This window comes from Canis lupus, chromosome 3 (genome assembly GCF_011100685.1).
Source record: "Canis lupus familiaris isolate Mischka breed German Shepherd chromosome 3, alternate assembly UU_Cfam_GSD_1.0, whole genome shotgun sequence".
Taxonomy (NCBI): Eukaryota; Metazoa; Chordata; class Mammalia; order Carnivora; family Canidae; genus Canis; species Canis lupus.
The window spans coordinates 27,296,313-27,316,786 of NC_049224.1; the positions used below are offsets into that span (position 1 = coordinate 27,296,313).

Sequence of the window (20,474 nt, forward strand, 5' to 3'; positions counted from 1 at the left end):
ATGCTGTGACATTTCACATGCTTATAAGTAACCTGATCTTTACAACTGTCCTGAGAGAAAGGCACAACTAAAAAATCTGAGTTGCCCAAAGTTATCACCTACAAAGAGCTGAATCCAGCTTCAAACTTAGCTCTTCCCATTATTGTGCCTTTCCCCGTAACACCAGAGCTGCTTCCATTTGATGGCAGATGCTGCTGGTGCCCTGTCCCATTCACCCCCGACTTGGCCCTGGCTCACCTGAGTGCACCAGCTGTCCACTGACAACTCCATGTCAGGTGCTTTTCTTTCTCATTTCCTTTGTCTCGGGGCTTTCTGAGGACCACAGGTGTTTGCAAGGGACACAGCCTGGAAAAGTAGGGGATGGGAACTTAATGCCCCCTCGGGCAACCCTCAACCAACAAGGGTTGGACAGCCACTGGCATGTTCTGAGTGGTTTCCAGGGTACCCCCTGTACAAGTGAATCCCAGTTGCTCGCAGTAGCAATAACCCACTCATAAAACATGTCATTTATTGGCTCTTCCCCCTTCCTGTCTTATTTCTCCCACTTCCCCCAGTATGCCTCCCAGAATCACTTCCTGTGTAAATAGCCAGCACCAAACCTTTATCTCCAGGTCTACTTTTAGAGAAACCCAAACTGGCACAAATTCTAAAATTCATGAGGTTGCCTCTACTGTTCCTGCTTTTAATTGCATGACATTCTCACCGAAAAAGTAATAGTGACCATGGGTTGCTGATGACTCAGAACCTGATGGTAACACTTTTAAGGCTTGACAAAAGTGAAGATAACATTCTCAACAGAGCAGTAAATTGCTCCTCCTATTTCACTAAGTAGCTACCTTGCCAGTAGCTGCTCTCATTTTAAAGCAGAGTTATGATAGCTTTGAGGGCGCTCTACTAGGGTGATAGGCCCAATTTGTATTTTCCACCTGTTAGTCAATAGAAGTTAGAATAGATCTTAAAAGTAGGATACTGTTTCTTGATTCGGGAAGAGAAATAAATGAATCCGTAGTGTTAAAAAAGTCTATAAATAAGATCAAAATATTTACATTATAGAAAATAAGAGCAATCATCTCAAAATGCCTTCTAGATGTATCAACTTTGCACACATATTTTAGGAAGATTCCGAGAGATTTCAATATAGTATCTAAAAATGACCAACCATTTCATTTTGGCAAAAAGAGATTCCCAGCTTCCTGTAGTTGACTGTAACTATGGGATTAAAGTGTTTGGATTTTTAAAAGATATATGTAAAATTCTTAGGTGAAAATTAGCCATAGCAGAAGCCCCTCAAGTAGGATGGTCATTTACTCTGCAATGTGCCCCAATCCACAGATGCCCGGCTCGTAAGTTACAGAGAAGAAGTTCATACAACATGGTTTGTTTTATGGGATCTAAGCATTTATTTAACAAAATGGAAATTTCTAATGCCTAGCACTTGTCTACATCTAAAATTTCAGGGAAAAGAGACTCATGTCCTACGGTACATATTATTACAAAAGAGTTTGTTATCAACTTAGAGCAATTAAAACACCTTCTCTAATGATTCGAAAACATGATACTTTAGTGGAGTGAGGTGACATCTCTCTTCTGCTAAAAGCACATGTTTCTCATCAGAGACGGATGATGAACACAACCTCCCCTTTGCTCAGACCTGTCCCTCCGAGGATTTCTTTTGCCAATAAAACAGGTGGACGAGCCCTTCTCTGTTGTGGTTCCCAACTCGGGAATAAATCCTTTTAATTTAGGGAAGAACTCAAACTTATAGGAAGCAAAGGGTGAAGGTTGTTTTTCCATCCTCTTGACTCACAAGCTACCTAGAAAGTCAAGGCTTCCTTGGTGGTTTTGTTCACGTGCTGATCGCTGTGTGTGTAGCTATCATTAGCGCGAATGTGTGGGAGACGTTTTGAATAATACATAGCACCCAAGGGAAAGAACAATAGACCCCCAAAATGTGAATTATTGCCCTTGCGAACTCTGAAAGCCAGTGATCACTTGTGCCTTGCAGAATCTGGGGGCTCCATCCCCAGGTGCAAAGTACATTTGCCAGGTTTCTCCAGGGCAAAGGCAGGGTGAACACCCTCATTAAACTTGTGCCTGATGATGAAGAGCAGCTGCCCACTCTCAGCATTAATGAAGAGAAGCCTCTGGTTGTTGTAGTCCAGCAGAATGCCCACCCTGGTGGGACGCTCAGTCACGTGAACATCGCTCACGATGCCGCTGTAGAAGAACGTGTATCTGGAATGAAACAGAACAGGGAATTAAACTCTGGAAATCTTGACGAAAATCACTTGGAGATAACCAATGTTTCAGTCATTAATTTCACTTCACAATAGTGAGTTGCAATAATGTTGTCCCAGATCCTTTAACCAGATCCCTCCTAGATGCTAAAATGCAGAGCTCATCCCAACAGACAAGCATTTTTAATAATTTTGCTCCTTCTACATTAGGAGGCGGTCCCAGAATAACCAGCATATGCCTCCCTTGTGATTTTTCTCAACATTCTAATTCTTTCCCAGCTGCCCACATGTTTTAACTACCGCATTCATGGTGTGTCATTCTTTTGAATAAAACTCCTCTGAGGCTGCCATGTATTTTAAAAAGTACTGCAGGCTTGCCTTCCATAAAATGTATTAATTTTACAGCTTAAAAATTTATAAGTAACTTACATAAAGGCCTTTAAGAAGTTTAAGAAAAAATTTCATTATTTTTGCCCAACTTCTTCCTTTGTATAGGCTCCCTCTACCCCAAACCTACTTTCCTTTTCATCTCCTGAATGTTTTCTGTAGCCTTGAAGCCCAGGGGTGGGGGGTGGGGGTGGGGGGCTGCCTGTCACTTCTCTCTTCAATTCAAATAAATTTAACACAACAAGTATTCATTGGGCATATCTGTGAGTCCAGAACTTTCCTTGGCCTCTGGGGGGATCTGAAGGACCACAGAACACTCTCCTTGCCCTTTGGGGACCCAGGACCTCCCAACCAGCGAGGAAAACACTGTTGATCACTTAAACGTGAGCTCCGGCTGGGGCTCCATCGCAGGGCACTGACTGGGAAAGTATTTATAAACATACTCAGAGGACCCATGTGGCTGTGAAAGGAAAGGTTCCAGACCAGGCTGGGAAGGGGGTATTGCCAAACAAAAGAAGCTAAATTGCTCGGTGCAAAAAGTAGCATTAAGTTTGGTGTTTCCTCTTGGCAGTCTCAGAAGCAGAGCTGGGGTCCTGAAAGCGGGGAGGGGAAGAAATGAAAGACAGAAGAGACGAGGGAAAGGTCTGTGAGGATGGTAAGTGTGAGGGGTGGAAGCACTGGGGCTGGCTGGGCCTCCAGCCTCGGGGCAATGAGTGACTCTGGTGTGCCAGAGAGCCAAGGACCTCTAAGGCCTATGGTGTCAGTCTCCAAGGCCCAAAAGCTTCAGCACAGGTGTGTTTAGGGAATGGCAAGTCGGCAACTTTGCTGCAGACTAAAAGCTCATGTGACAGGGCAGCGGTTCTGGGAGACGGGAAAGCAAGCAGGGCTCACACGACGCTAAAGGACCTTTGATGCCTTGCGCGGGGGGGCTGATGCACATCTGGAAGCTCTGGGGGCTACAGAGAACACAAGGTTGCAGGTGGCAGCGCCAGGGGGCAGCGGTGCAGGCGGGGGTGCTTTCGGAGGGCTGTGGGAGCACATGGGTCTGAACTGGCTGGTGGGAAAGAGGGAGGGCGAGATGCGCCAGCAGGGGCAGCAGGAGCAATGGCCAGGCGGCAAAATGAGCAAGACCCTAGGTCAGGGGCGATGTCACCAACTGCCTGACCGGCTTGGAGAGGACATGGGAGTGACTCTGAGGACGTGACCTGAATAGGTAAGTCAGCGGCCAGGATCTACACCTGCCTATCCATCACAATTGCCACTGGCCACATGTGGCCACTTAAATTAAAATTAATCACAATTAAATAAAATTCACTGTCCAGTTCTTCAGTCCTACTGGTCACATTTCAAGTGTTCAACAGCCATCTGTGACCTCGTTTATCTACCTTCACAGAATGTTTGATTGCATAGCACTGTTCTAGAGGATTCTGAATGCCCAAAAGAGCCATTTCCTCAGCCTGTTTAGAAGGCTCCCAGTGCTCACAGGCCCAGCCCCAGTCAGTCCCTGAGTCAATCCCCTCCACAGAGGCCAAGGAAGGAGAGACATCTCTTGAAGACCTGGCTCCATTGCGAATGTGCCCTGCCCTTCTTCTGCCTCCATTTCCTATCCAGCATATCAGTTCTTCTCCAAACCCACAGTCGGGCCTGAAACCAAGGCTGGCTGCCTGAGGCCAGTTTCCCTGCCCTGCTTTTACTGCCCCCTCTTGGACTGCCAGTGTCTGCTCAAAGATCATCTAGAAGCCTGACTCTAGACACCTGTGTGACTCTGAACTGCTGTACTGGGGTCCCCATGCTCAGGTGGTCCAGTCCCGTGAATCCCACTATTGGCCCAGACTGAGTCCAGATCCCTTTGAGCCCTGGTGGCTACTCCTCTGAGGGCTCCGCAGCCCCCTTTCTGGTCACCTTACTCCTGGATTCCTCTCTTTACTGTGGTCCCAGCTGAGTGCTGGCATCACTCTAGAGGTTTGTAGATTTTGGGGCAAAAAAAGCAAGGGATATGATGAAAATGATGTTCTAGAAAAATCTGCCAGTTGTGACACGTAGGAGAGCGTGAGGTGGGTGCAGGCCGCCCCCTGAAGGTACAGGCATGGTGGCTGGGGTGGAATAACAGAGGAGGTAAGGAGGCTGTGAACGAGGGGGGAATGGACAGAAAGAAGTCCAACTGATTCTGTGTCTTCAGACTCTTTCCATTTCTCCTTTCCCGTTGTGACATCTTAAAGCTTGGATTCTATGCAAACAGGATCAAGAGTCATACAATTTAGTTTAAAATCATGAAACCAGAAATGTGGAACACAGAGGCAGTGATCTGCCACAGTGGCTCCCACGGTGCCTAAACCAGCGGTACTCTATATGAAACATGCAGTGAAAGTACTTGAGGCCTGACGTCTCTGCGCCGTGACCACACCGGTGGGAACACTCTTCCTCCCTGAATCCACAGAGCCTACCCTGGGCCCGAAGGTGCCGAAGACCAAGCTTGTCGAACCTGTTGACAGGATATAATTCTGTTCTCCAGTGTATAGGAATTTGTTTCTGGAGGCTAGTCTTTGGTTTGGGGGTTTTAAAGGTTCAAGTGTCTAAGGAAATTTTCATGAAATCTATATCTGGTTCCAGCTCTAAATCTGCTCATTATAAATTCTGGAGTTGAGAGATTTTACACTCTGGGCAGGGGTTAGGTCCTTAAGCATTGTGCAGCAATGAACATCAATTATAATAATTGCTCTGACTTGATGAAATGTGACTTTGAATAGCTTCTGGATATAGTGTCCTTATGAACCATGTCAGAAAATCAAACTGTGTCAAGTAGGATGCAGGGAGAAATGTGCAGCCAGAGATATGCAAAATCCCAATCTGTGGGCCTTTTTCTGGGAACTGGTGAGCACCGGAGGCTTCCTTTTTAAAGCATTACATTTGAATAATGCCTCATATTTTTATGATACTTTACAATTTCAAGGCTCTTCCTTGTACCTGACTTCATGTGATCCTTACCACCCAAAAATGTAGCAGACCAGGTGTCATTCTCCTCTGGCAAGATCGATGAGGCCTATGGGATATGTTCAAAGGCTTCATGACTTGTGGTGAGTAGCCACAAGGAGGCTAGTTGAGCACAAGGCCAGGATTAAAGTCACATTTCTAATGAAGACCACCCTGTGAGCATATTCAGATCATCCAGTCCTTGCCTTATCTCTCTGAGACTAACACAGGTTGGGGCTTCATCACATTAACCAACTACACAAAGCTACTAGTATGGTTCAGCAAACTTTTTCTGTAAAGGGGCAGACAGTAAATATTTTTAGCCTTTGGGGGTCACTTGGTCTCCAATACAACTGGTCAGTTCTGCCATTGTACTGCAAAAGCAGCCATAGACAATACGTAAACAAATGAGTATAACTGTATTTCAATCAAACTATTAATAAAATTTTATAAAACCAGGAAGCAGTCGTGTATGGCCTGTGGGCTCCTGTTGGCCAATTCCTGATATAGACCAGTAAGGGGAAGGTACTGGGGACTCACTTCTTTCCTCATTTTTGTTGACTCCTCTGTGGAGGGGGCTTTTTAGTATGACCCTTGTCCCTTCCCCCCACCCTGGGGTGAGTCCAGAAGGAAAACTTGGCCATGCATGGCCTGGAGGTCCCTGTCTCTGGACTATGAGCTTCTCAATGAGACACACATCCTTCTTTGTTTCTTCAGGGACCAACTCTGTCCTGCAGGGCGCAGAAGCTGGCTTGGGTGCATACAAGTCTGTTAACAGAGTGCTCTGGGTGCGTACAAGTCTGTTACCAGCTCTGGGTGCGTACAAGTCTGTTAACAGGGCTCAGTATAAGAAATGTCCTTGCCCCTGCATATGAACCACATTCACTAAAATGGGCTTCCTCAGTAATCAGAGCAATAGTTTGGTCTTCATATATTTGAGTCTTCTGTTTTCTTTCTTTGTTGGCTCAGACTTGGGCAGGGAACTAGGATGCTATTGTTAGTTGCCCCAGAGATCCCTTGCCTACACATCGACTTGTGACACTTTGACCAACAAGGGAGGACAGGGCTCCAGCGTACCTCTGTGGCTCAGAGCAGTGCATGTACCACGAAGTCTCCCCTTGTCCCAGGGTAGCAGCCTGCACAGCCGAGTGGGAGCAGATGCCAAGTCGGTAAGCCGGGCAGTCTGTGACTGTGGTTTCCCAGTAATGCTGGCCACAGGCAGGCAGCTCCTCGCCCAACACTGATGGGATTCTGCAGACCAAGTGGATCCAGTTAAGCCAGCACAGGATCACCAGCTTTCGTCTCATAAACATCACCATTCACAAAGCCATGCACAGTTTAGGCAGGACTCTATCCTTGGAAACTGCTGGAATTTGACTAAAGACACCCTTTGTTCATTACGCCCCCAAATTTGACCCGATCGCCACAGAACTCCACAGACTCACAATGTGCATTTGACATACTCCCATTGCCACAGACAACATGTATGTAGAGTACACACTGCATCTCCTGAGGGAGCTAAGTACCAGGAAATAACCAGAATAGTGGTGGGACAAGAAGAAACGGCACATCTCTGCTTTCAAGGATTGTGTGGAAAGACGAGGGAGGCACTGGGGAGTTCCAAGAGAACATAACTTGCAACGTTTTTCTTTAAAACTTGAAGATAGGGCAGCCCCGGTGGCGCAGAGGTTTGGCTCCGCCTGCAGCCTGGGGTGTGATCCTGGAGACCCGGGATCGAGTCCCACATCGGGCTCCCTGCGTGGAGCCTGCTTCTCCCTCTCCTTCTGCCTGTGTCTCTGCCTCTCTCTGTGTCTATGAATAAATAAGTAAAATCTTTAAAAAAAAAAAAAACTTGAAGATAAAGGGCAGTCCGGGTGGCTCAGCAATTTAGCGCCGCCTTCAGCCCAGGGTGTGATCCTGGAGACCCGGAATCGAGTCCCACGTCGGGCTCCCTGCATGGAGCCTGCTTCTCCCTCTGCCTGGGTCCCTGCCTCTCTCTCTCTCTCTCTCTGTGTGTGTATGTGTGTGTGTGTGTCTCATGAATGCATAAATAAAACCTTAAAAAAAACCCTTGAAGGTAGGGAGGGGGTAGGGTGGAGAAGGAGTCTTCAAAATCTTCTTTACCGGTGAGCTCCCATGTTTGCTGACCTTGCTGGGCACAGAGAGCAGCTCTTAGGAGGCAAGGCAGCCGGTGAGGTATAGAGCTGACCAGGTGTGATGAGTATGCTTTGTACAAGTGGTGGTCAACAGTCTTTGGGACCTGGCCTCCTTGGATTGTAGCACCCGAGAGGTCATTGAAAGGTCTCCTTTTGTCTCACCTTAGCTATTTTTAAAACAGGCACCGTGAACCCAAGCACTTTCAACTGCTGATGGGCGACCTTGTCTGCATGAGTTGCTCAATTCTGCTTTGAAACGGCTGAGACAGCAAGGAAGCATTTTTAATTTAAACAGTGTTAATACTCAGTCAGCACCCTCTTCTTTTTAACAGATGAGAAAATGATTAATGCAAAGGAATGTATTTCACTTTCTCACGTCTTTATCCAACAACCTCCTTCCAATGAGGTTGATAGCCACAGGCCCTTGCTCCCTGAGCACTGCCTGGCTGCCTGATATTTATAAGTGAATTTTGGGGTTACTAATAAATAAAATACTATGAAACACATTATAGTTATTATCAGTTATAATCTATGAATTCTTACCAACTTCCAGTCTATTTTTCTTTTTGATTTTTTGAAAAATCAAAAAAAGACAGAAAAGCTCAATCTACTTCTTAAATCTTTTTTCCCCCCTGAATTCACTTATTTGTATATTTTTTTGGCACCTACAATGTTCCAGGCCCCATGAGATTCAAAGAGGCAGAAGGCAGGGCTGCTGCTTGAGGATTATTCAAGAGGGGAATGGCTGACAAATGACTCCACTTGTGCTCAGACTTTTTCACAGAAAAGATCAAAGGGGGCCAGGGCCCGGAGAAGACTTCCAGGAGCAGCTGGCACCTGAGCTGGGCCACACACAGGTGAATGGCAACCCGAGACCAGAACCATGTAACTCAGCGTGGTGTGGAGTGCTTGCTTGCTGGCAGCCACACCGGGGCACCATCAGCACCCACACCAGCCTGTACTCCCCCACATGTGTTACACTCTTCCAAAGCATTTCATGTGCTTTCTCCCCTGTGACCATTTTGATCCTTAAAATGGCCATGAGAGATTGCTTGACAAATCATGAAACAGTCTTCCCATGATACCTTCAGCTTTTAGCTCATTAATGCTCCTTTTCATGGCAGCTACTGGCTGGGGAGGGACAAAAAAGTCTGAAAATATGAAAGTCCTGCATGGTGGCCAGAACCAGAAACTCAACAGAATGTCATTCTCTTCTATTCCTTTTAAAGTGGCCAGATACAAAACCTGGTTTGCTATTGAAGATAAAAGCAGAATTAGCCTGGACTTTTTTTTTTTTTTCATTAAACCAGAGATGGTACCTGAAAGCAGCCTGTTTTAAACAAAACCATCTGTGCTTGTGTTTGCGAATATGAATATTAACACTTGCTCCAACTTATGAACTACTGTCGCTTTTTTCCTAGTGGTGAACTGTAATTAACCGTATGGGAGTGCTCACATGGATATTCCATACCGTACCTCCAGGCATGTCCCTGAAACCAAGAAATAGTAGTAGAGAAGACTCTACTGCTGAGGCCATCAGGGGCCTCCTCCTACTTACTCTGTCAGCCGTCTCCTCTCAGTGAAGCTGATCACTGTCCCATTTGAGGAAATCTGCAGGGCAGGATGAGCCGTTTCTCTCAACAGAAGAAATCGGGTTCCTGTTGCAGTTAAGAAAAGAGGATTAGAGTGTTACCACGACGGTAAGTGCTGTCCCTGGGTCAAGCACCATATTTCAGACCTTACTCTCCCCTGGCATCAGTGTTTTCAGATCCACAAGCTGAAGATCTCATCCACTGTAAGGCATGTATGAATGCCAGTGGCTACTTACCTCTTCCTGGCGCTGCTGGTGTGCCTTCTGGACAAGAGCTCCCTCTGCTATGCAAAGTGAGCTCCTTGGACCAGCAGCGTCTACATCATCTGGAAACTAGGTAGAAATGCAGAATCTCCAGCCCCATCCCAGACCTACTGAACCAGAATCTGCACTTTCACAAGCTCCTTCAGAGATTCATATGTACCTTCTAGTCTGAAGATGCACTGGGGTAAGCTAAAGGAGTGGTTCTAACAGGGGAAGATGCAGGTGCCATATTGGGACTGGGGACACATGTCTGGGCAGGCAGCCCTCATGTCTTCTTCTCTTATAAACATCAGGTGGGCCCTCACCACATCACAAACAAGGTAGGACACAAGTTTTTACTGGCTAAGCAAGTCACTTAATGTACCACCCTCAATCTTCTCCCATCTTTGGGTTTAGGATAAGATAATGATCACCTTTCCATTTCTCACTTCTTGTCACAATAATTGAGAACAGCCAGGCATTTTTCCTTGGCATCATTTGGCTATTTTCTCCAAAATGTCATTGAACAGCTTTATCACTTCCTTAAGTTATCCATTCATTTATTCAACAAACATTAATTGGCACAACCTATGTGCTAAGCACCAAAAATAAACAGTAGAATAATACTGGAAGCTTGTTCATGGAGTTTACAGTGTAATAAAAGAATATTCCCATCTCACTGTCCCCAAAATACACTCAAAACATACCCACTAATTATAGCAAATTGGCATTAGCCAAACAAGAATCAGCTGGGGGCATAAAAACCACCTCCAGATCAATTAGATCAGGGTCTCCAGGAGTGGGGCCTGGGTATCAGTATTTTTTAAGTCTCCTGGCTGATTGCTAATGCATAGCCAAGGTTGAGAACCCCTTGCATCAGAAAAAAAAAAAAAAAAAAAAGAAAAAAAAGAAAAGAAAAGAAAGAAACATCTTGGTCTTTGACTCATCTTGGATCCTCATGCCAAAAACCCAGCACTGCCAAGAGGTTGGGGCTTTAAGAAGAGGCTTCTAGTGTGTCTTCTCTAAGTGGTAAAAGAGAAGGAATGGAAAGGCTTGGAAATAGGTGTGTGTGTGTGTAAAGGAGAAAGTACCTCTGGTGGAAATGAGGGCCGCTTCACTCTGCTCGCTCGCCCCAAATGCATTGATGGCTTTCACGTAGAAAAAGTAATTGTCATTGGGTTGGAGGTTAACTTTCAGCTGAAGTCCTTTAATTCCAGAGAAGGATCTAAATACAAAAAAATAATTTTAAATATAAGATTGTGGGGCCCCTGGGTGGCTCAGTGGTTGAGTGTCTGCCTTTGACTCAGGTCATGATCCTGGGGTCCTGGGATCGAGTCCCACATCAGGCTCCCTGCAGGGAGCCTGCTTCTCCCTCTGCCTCTCTCTCTGCATCTCTCATGAATAAATAAATAAAATCTAAAAAAATAAATATAAGACCACATGCGAAACAACTCATCATATTTCATCCTGTAGCAAATGATCTTTTATTATCGACAAATTACTTATTTTTTCCTTTTGGTGACCACTGAGTTAGCAAGGTAGGTTTACAAAATGGTCATGGTCCACTAAGATTACTTTATCAAATTACTTCTATCTTTGTCAACTTTTCTCCAATATATGCCTTCCAGATTGCTCTTTGAAATAGATTAATTTTGTGGTTAGTGAGTCTCTAAGAATATATTATTTTCTTTATAAACTTTTGCCTAACAGGGCACATAAGGATTAAGATGATGTTAAACCAATCTATAATACAAAGGATGCTAATTATCTAATTGGCAGATCAAGAAGAGCAGAAAACTTAAGGTGAGTGATGATTTTGGACATGGCCATCCTACAAAAGCCACTAAAGTTATAGAAACAGAAGACCCCTAAAAAAGACAGCATCTTTTGAGGCAAGCTTAATCCCAGCAAGTAAAGAGAATTCTAATTGCCAAATAAAATTTCCAAAGTTGCTATTTCTAAATCTCCTGTGTATATTAAAATAAAAGTGCTTGTAGTAGTGTCTAAGTGCCAGTGGGTAACAGCCCAACCGTTTAACCACATCTAGACTTGCTGGATTTGAAGATGGAGCTCTCTCAACTTGCTGGGGAACTGAAGTAGTTTTGTGCCTCTTTTCTATTCTCTTTAATCTGCTTGATATCATGGCCTAGAGCATTTACACAGGTAAATTACACAACCGCTTATTTTTCCAGCCTCCATTTGGAGAGGCTTTGGGGATAGTTACAAATTAGCCTCCTTATTAATGAAAGAATTTCTAATCTGAGTGCTAGTGCCAGGGCCCTGTTCCCAGGAGATGTGCACTGGATTATGGTCTGTGAGAACAATAGTACAGTACACTTCCTGTTCATTCTCAGAAGGATAGGGGTTTTTTAATCCATTTGTTTGCTTGTTTGTCTTCATTTTTCTTTGTGTTTGTTATTAACAAACGTACTGCAAAAGGGTTAGAATCAAAGATTTTCTTTAGGTCACCTCTACTTCTGGTGACTATTTCACTTCTCAATACCTGCCTTAGACAACATTATGGAGAATCAGAAAAAGGAAAAAGCATCATTGATTCAGAAAACCAAGCAATTGAACAGTTGTTAAAAGCAGAAAATACATACAAAGTCACAGTGCCCTCCCCCATTATGTCTAAAAGTGAAAAAACACCCAATGTGTTCCTCAGAAAGAAGAGGGCAGGGGCAGGGAGCAGATGGGGTCTATTTGCGCACATGCTATTTAATAGTGTCCTGGTGGAAGAGGCCTCTGGAAACTTGTCAAGCCTTACTGGTTGTTATTTTAGGACCTGCCACCTGACCAGGGCCCTCTGCAAGTACTATCTTTAGCCCCACCAGAATCATTAAACCACATATTCACTGACAACTAATTATGCTTCAGTTAGTTAATGAAAAACCATGTCCCATGATTGAGAAAGTAATTCCCAACTGGTATCTAGAATATTATTCTGGGGTGGGTGTATATGCTTATCTTATTTGACTTGATGGCTGAATTGATGGTTTAGATGTACATTCATTATAACAAGCAGTAAAGTTATTGTCTCTGTAAGCATACTTGCGCCTGAACTGAATTTACTTCATTCATCCATTAAACAAATGTCTATCAATCACTTATCATGCGCCCAGGCCCTGTTACCCTGAAGCCTGAGTGGGGAGTGGTAAGTCTAGGTGAGAAAATTTCAGTTCCAAGAAGGAATAAAACATACTGGCTTCATTTTGTAATGATGAGGTTGTTTTTTTTTTTTGTTTTTTTTTTTTTTTGATGAGGTTGTTAAATACCAAAAATACTGGTTTGAGGGTGTTTGCTTTTCAGTTTTATGAAGTTGGTCAAGGAAAGAATTCCACATATATAGTCAACTGCATCCTATGTCTTATCACTCATTTAAAGATTAAAGGTTTCCATGGCATTGAAGTCAGAATATAGGATCAGATTCTGCTTTTAATATGTCAGCAGATCGTGTAGACTTGAGAGATCTGCACAATGCCCTCACTGAATCTGTGAAATAAAAGCACCAGGAATGAGAATCAAAGTAATATGAAATGTAGAGTTTTATTGTTGACAAGTCGCCATCGTTGCTCCAGCATCAAGAACAAAGCAAAAAAGCTCACCTACATATGTTTTTTTCTATGTCTTTTCATTGTCTGACCTCACTTTAATGTCATAGAAGTCTTCATATTAGCCACATGAAAACCTTAAAAATTTTGGAATTTGAAATCTGAAGACTGGCACCCTTCCACAGATTATAATTTTAATCTCAAAAACAAAAATGTCAGAACTGTAACTGAATCCATATACATTATTCAAAGCATAGTTGGTAGTAGGACTAAGATTCAAAGAATATCCAAACTGAGGTAAGTGATTACGCCACAGATAGGACCACAACCAGTTGTTGGTGCTTAGGTAAGAAGGGATGTTAGCCTCCTCAGTAATTTAACTGATCTGACCATGTTAGAAGGCTTAAGCTAATAGCAAAATTCAAAAGACAGTAAGAAATGTGACTCAAATGGTTTCACTTTGGGTCATTGGTATGGGAATTCTCCCTACAAGTGCTACAGTGCAGTGGAAAAGGATAGCTCTGTTTTCAGGAACATGAGGGCAAGGAAGCATCTAGAAACCTTAACACATCAGCAATTAGCTGATTGCCAGTGGAGGATAAGCATACCAGGGAGTACAATCCCAGTGCTCTGTGCCCAACAGGTTTTTGAAAGACTCTCAACCTGCTCGTCTCTCTGTTGGTAAAACAAACATTTGTTAAACTCTAATGCTGTAAAGCAGAGAAAAACTATTTCAGGGAGACCCACTGTCTCCTCAGAAATCTGAAAGGCTATCATAAATGAGACATTCCCCCTTTTCTGTTGTTTCAAAAGGCTAATGAGTAGAAGTCACCAGGAGGCAATGTGTGCCCAATGTTACGAAGGCCTTTGTAGCTTGAGACCATTCATTCTTTAGTTTTTTCAAGGCACAACTGAAAAGTTTGACACAACTAACCATGAACAGTGGGACAAGAATCATTTCACTTGGGACTTGAAAAGGGTCTTTATAAAGTAAAAAGCCATTAGGACCTAATGTTTAGTGGGAAAACACTAAAAGCATTTCCATAAGTTGAAGTCACAGACACAAGGTTAAAAATAAAAAGTCATAGGGGCACCTGGGTGGCCCAGTTGTTGAGCATCTGACCTTGGTTTCAGCTCAGGTCATGATCTTGTGATTGTGGGATGGAGCTCCATCTCGGGCTCCGTGCGTAGTGCAAAGTCTGCTTCACATCCTTTCTCCCTCTCCCTCTGCCCCTCCCCACTTGTGCTCTCTCTCTCTCAAATATATACATATATATAAAGTCATGAAGTGGCAACTTCACCTACCAAGAATTATAAATTATAAAGCTATGATAATGAAAGACTGCATGGCAGTGGGGCATAAATAGATGGATCTATAGAACAGATTATACATTCTAAAGGTCAGGAATAGAGCAAAACACAGGCTCTTGAGTGTATAATAATGGAATTATTTCAAATCAGAAGGGAAAATGATGGGTTTTCTTACTGGGACAGCTGGATAGCCATACCAAAAAAATAAAATTGGATTACTAATTTCACACTTCCTACTGAAACAAAGTTCAGATGATAAAAGATCGAGTTTTTAAAAATGGAATCACTGGATACTACAAAAAAACGTGAGAGAGGATTTTTAAATATGAGACAAGAAATAAAGCTATTTTTAAGAGATTGATAAATTCAACTAAATTAGCATTTAAAAATATCCATAACATATGCAGCGTCACTTACCAGCAGCAAGATGTCAATCAAAACCATAGTGATCTATCACCTCCTACCTCTTAGAATCAGTAGAATCGAAAGATAAGTAATAACAAGTGTTGGTGAGGATGTGTAGAAAGGGGAGCCCTCTGACACTGTTGATGGGAAGGCAAAATGGTGCAGTCACTATGGAAAACAGTATGGAGTTTCCTCAAAAAATTAAAAATAGAGCAACTGTACAATCCAGCAATTTCACTTCTGGGTATTTATCCAAAGAAAAATGAAAATGCTAACTTGAAAAGATATCTGCACCCCCATGTTCAGTTCACTGCAACATTATTTACAATAGCTAGGATATAGAAACAACCTAAGTGTCCATCAAAGGATTAAAGATGTGAGATATATCTCTACACAGACCTAGACCTAGATATAGATGTACCTCACACTGGAATAGTACCCAGCCATAAAAAGGAATGAGATCGTGCCATTTGTGACAACCTGGGTAGAACTAGAGGGTATAATGATAAGTGAAATAAGTCAGAGAAAGACAAATACCACTATTTCACTGATATATGGAATCTGAAAAAGAAAAAAGAGCAAACAAAGAAAAACAGAAACATACTCATAAATACAGAGAACAATCTGGTGGTTGCCAGAGAAGGGGAGGTGGGGGAGAGGATGGGTGAGGTATGGGAAGGGGATGAAAAGGCATAAACTTCTACTTATAAAATAAGTAAGACATGAGGATACAATGTACAATATAGGGAATGTAGCTAATAGTATGTAATAACTTTGTATGCTAACAGATGATAGATTTACTGTGATCAATTCATGAGGCATGTAAATGTTGAATCACTATTTTATATACCTGAACCTAATATAATATTGTATGGCAACTACATATGAATAAAAAAGATGCATGGCTAAAAATCTTCAAAACAAATTTGCAACTCATGTTGTAGATGAGGGCTAATGTTCTTTCAAAAAAAAAAAAAAAAAGAGAGAGCTTCTACAAAGCAATACGAAAAATACTTACAGCCCAACAAGAAAAAAATGGGTAAAGGAAATGAACAGTTCACAGAAAAGGAAGTACATGGTTCTGAAACATATGAAATGATGTTCAACCCAATAATAATAATGCACACTGGAACTATAATAAGATTCCATCTTCTAGCTATAAGTTGTCAAAGATCAAAAGTTTTATCATATCCTGTATAGCCAAGGGTATGAAGAACCAGACAGTCTTGTATGCTGCTAGCCTGTGTAAAACAACTACAGCCTCAATGGAAACAGTTTGGTAATATCTATCAAAATCCAAAATGTACATGCTGTTATACATTCTATTTCTAGGACTTTATCCTGCATACATCCTGGTACATGTATGAAATGATATACAAGGTTTTTTCTGAAGCATGGTTTGTGTTAACAAGAAAATGGAAACAAGTACCTTTCAATTGGTCAAATAAATCAAATTATATCTTAAAACACACTATAACAGAATTGTTTTTAAAATTGAGGCAGTTCTATATGCATTGGTATAGGATACTCACCAAGAAATATTTTTAAACAAGAAAAGCAAGGTGGTGAAAATACCTATAGCCTGGCACCATTTGTTGAAAAAACATAGATGTTTGTATATGCAGAGACTACCTGAAAGGATAAATGTGAATCAGGTAAGAGTAATTGTCTCTAGAGAGAAGAACCGAGTGGGTGACAGATAAATGGAAAGGAGTCTTAATTTTCACTGTATCCCTTTGGTATCTTTGAATCAGTGCCATATGTACATATTACCCAAAATCAATTAAATAATTTACTTTTAAGCTCAGGAGTTGGTTGAATGTGTTTGCAGGACACACATTAATTTGAATTTTGTAAAGTAGCTTCTCTAGGAATTCGACACATCAACAATTTGTGTAGGATGGGAGAAAGGATGTACATGTGCTTAAGGTCACCTGAGGGGCTGGTAACCCTGAGGAGTGACCGCCTCTGCACTGGCATGTCTAGCGCCTAGACTGAAGCATGTTTTCTCTGCAGAGGAGGGGGGGCGGTGTGTGTACAAACAATATGGAGGAATCCAGTGCCATCACTCCTGGAAGCAGCCTACGGATGGTGCTGTCGCTGCAGTGCATGACAGATGGCTAAATACGAATTGTTTGTTAAAAACACAGTGGGTTCTTGCGAGCATTCCTGTTGGCCGCACCCACATTCAGCCAGTCAGTCAACGCTGTTTAACGTGAGCCGTGAACAGAGTAGAGTGCGGGCCCCTGGGCCCAGCCAGTGAAGTAGCATTTCCCCAGCCTGCGTGGACACCCTAGACCTTCTGCATCGGAAGCTCCTAAGGGCACCCGTGAATCTAAGCTTTTACAAGCAGCCCAGTTGACTTTTATGATCAGTTTTAGGCTTGGGAAACATACTCATAAATAGAGTGGGGTGAGAAGAGGTAGGAGGGAGAAAGTGGGGAAAGAAGAAAAATCCATGAGAACGTAAGCAACATCAAATGCAAGAACTAATTGTTGCTCATCATTACAAAATGAAGCCAGTATGTTGGGAGCCATTTAAAAAAACTTTAACTACCTGTAAACATGGAACCTTTTGGTTTAAGGTGAAACATTTTGGTTAAATCAGGATTAAGAAGACAATTCTTTATATTTTGATTTTTGGTTTTGAAACTTGGTAAATAAAAATTTTTGAATAAGACTTTTTCTTCTGATAAGTGAGGATATTATGGGATTCAGCGTTAACTAAACATCACTATTAGTTCGTGATAGCGTAGAAACACGAGGGCTGAATGCTGCCAACCATGGGACCTGGGCTTTCCTGTAATTAGATCTCTCACAAAATCCAAGTGAGCCAAAGGATTCCAGTAGAAGGATCCTGGATTTTTGTTTTCTCTGTAGTTCCCCCTCCAAAGCCTGAATGATACCATTTCTATTTCAGGCAGAGGATTCCAGGAGCCTAGTAACCATTCCTCTGGATTCTAAGCTTTCCTATACCACTCAGAGGCCACCTGTGTGGACAATTACTTGAGGTCCCCATACAACTGCCTGCCCAGAATGGTGATTTAACACGACGCTTTCAGATCCAGTTGAAAAATGATTACATCAGGAATGTTTTTGCATCTTTTATAAAACTCCTCTTAAAGACAATCACTATTATCTTGTTCAATAGCCCTTATATAAAGATCTACATGAAAAATTCATCTTAGAGCTGAATGTCAAGAAATATAATTGTCTCTTAGTGAAATGTTATGCTTCCTTTTTATAAAAAGATGAGTTATGTAATCTCTTTCTTTCTCCCTCTTGCTGTCTCCCCCTCTCTCCCGTTTTCACCTTAGCTACCAGGAAGTTCAGATTTAAATTTTATGTTCCATTGAGCTACTGTTCTTAACCTGTACTTTCTGATACAATCTCTTCACCCCAGCATGATCTGGCTCTTGTTTTCACAGGATTGTTTCCAGTGGTTCTATTATGTCTGGGTCTTTTAATGTGAACAACTTGAATACTTTTGGAAATTGACAGAACATAAGTTAGAAGTGAAGGAACAGCCTAGGTTTCCATTGACTGAAGTTTTACTATACAACCAGAAGGTGTTTAAGATTGTAAATGATCACGGTCAAATCAGATTCATTTGGGAAGAAAGATTTCATTTAGGAAAAGTCGAATGTCAAGAATACCAGGGTGGGGTGGAGGGGTGGAAATCATCCCACAGTTCACTCTCCCAAGGGCTCCCTCCTGAGGAGGATTACCTGGGTCAGGAAAACAATACCATAAAAAGACTGCCTATTAGCTCTTAAATAATCCTGAATTTTTGCCCATTCACGTCAGTGATCCTCTTGTCACCCTGTGAAGCAAGCATGGGGCAGGAATAACTGCCTCCTTTGTCCCCAGGTTGTGAAGGTCAAATCATTTGCCCTTGACCATTGGTCATCACCTATCCAGCTGAAAACCTGGTATAAAGCTTTTTTAAAAAAGAAAGAAATACTGGGATTCTTCATATCCTGTTTAGGTACAGAGTTCATTAGAAAACTTGCCCTTATCTGTCCTTATTATCCAGATACAGCAGCGGGTGTCCCCAGCTAGAAAACCCAACTGTGACAGACATTTCTGTTCCTGCCCCACCACATGTGGCCCGGAATGCTGGAAGCAGGAAGAACATGAGCTGACAGGCCCAGCACCCAGAGCCCAGCCCACCCTGAGGATGTTTCGGGGAGGGCGGCCTAGAGAAGGTCTCTGTACCCCTACGGCCTCAGCCAGGGAGGGGAGCGGGAAGTTCACTACCAACTACTTTTGTGGTGTATTGAGTCTCACAGATTTGTCATTCAGTACACAGCTTCTCTCTGCACAGCCCACACAGCTAATCCCTGTACTATATTTCTCTCAGTTTTCCCTCCTCCACCCACAGTTCTGCTGACTTCTCTCCACACAGGAGAGACAGAACAGCTGAGGAAACAGCCGAGCGGTGGAAAATTTTTGAAAGTGTTTTGAGCCCACCCAACCTGAGGAGAGCATTCAAAGAAAAACAGGAAAGGGTGAGTAGGAGCTCCCTCAGCCCCCACACACAAGCCGTGGATTGTCACTCCCGCCTACCCCCAATCCCAACAGGGGCTGACTGCTGGGACCCAGCCATGGTGCCCACACACAAAAATATGCAAATGTGTTTTCTGTGAGGATTATGGAATGGAGGCAATTGCTTCGCTATTTCAGATACCACGTCATGGGACTTGGGGCTCAGGAGGCTCATTCCATTCAAACACTCACCACAAGAGTCCAACCAGTACCTTTGATCTTAAATCAGAATATTTAGAGGCCATCATACTGGGAGAATGAATGCAGGTCTGAAGATGAATGTATTTCTGTTCTGGCAACCAAAATCAGATTCCCCAGTCTAAAGGCTAATCAATGCCCTTCGTGTGTGTGTGTGTGTGTGTGTGTGTGTGTGTGTTCCTATTACTCATCCTTTTCTCCATTCTTTTCATTTCCTTTAAATTTCTCTCCCTACTCCAGACTAGAGTCTTTAAGGCTGTCTGTCTTTTCAGGGATTGGGGGTGAAAAAGAGTTGTGAACTCATCTGAGGATTACCTCAGCTCTCTTTTACCAGAGATTTCAGCCAGTTAGATAACTTGAGGGTGATAGGACAAAGAGGAATTTGGCGACTCCTCTCATTTGTCCACTTATTCATTCATTAAACAGAACTTTATTGAATATCTACACAGGCACAGTCCCCATCCTCACCCAATTAACCTAGCCATATTTAAAAGAATTAATCTTTGATCACCCCTTACTCCCCAGTAGTGACCTCTGGATCAATTTTTAGATCTGGTTTAGCAAAGGATTTTTTTAAAAGAACCCAGAACCAAAAAAAGGGTTATGCAATCAATGGCTAAGAAGATTGTGAGTGCTGTTTTCTATTAGTGATCCATTAACCAGTTTCCAGCCCACAGACTAGGCTGGTCCTATCTCCTACCTAAGCATCCAAGCTCTAAAATTAACTCATTCACCATTCTTTCCTACTTTGTCAGCACAGGTTATTTTGTTTCCATTTTAAATAAGAGACCATCCTTAAATCCAGCCTACCTTTTCTTGTTGGTATCAGTGTTATGTGCTCAGTGCTAATTGAACACATATTTATTGAGTAGCTACAA

At 42.8% G+C, this 20,474-nt stretch overlaps 1 protein-coding gene across 1 annotated transcript in view; it reads right to left on the minus strand.

The window, feature by feature from the left end:
• Positions 1-1,376: 1,376 nt before the first annotated feature.
• CMYA5 (cardiomyopathy associated 5) overlaps positions 1,377-20,474 on the minus strand; it is an 89,391-nt gene continuing 70,293 nt past the window's right edge. Inside the window, exons 10-13 of the mRNA XM_038532132.1 lie at positions 10,676-10,809; positions 9,309-9,408; positions 6,672-6,845; positions 1,377-2,235 (exon numbers count right to left, since the gene is read on the minus strand). Of these exons, the coding sequence (XP_038388060.1) occupies positions 1,989-2,235; positions 6,672-6,845; positions 9,309-9,408; positions 10,676-10,809 (655 nt within the window). The 3' untranslated portion in view covers positions 1,377-1,988. The remainder of the gene's footprint in view (positions 2,236-6,671; positions 6,846-9,308; positions 9,409-10,675; positions 10,810-20,474) is intronic.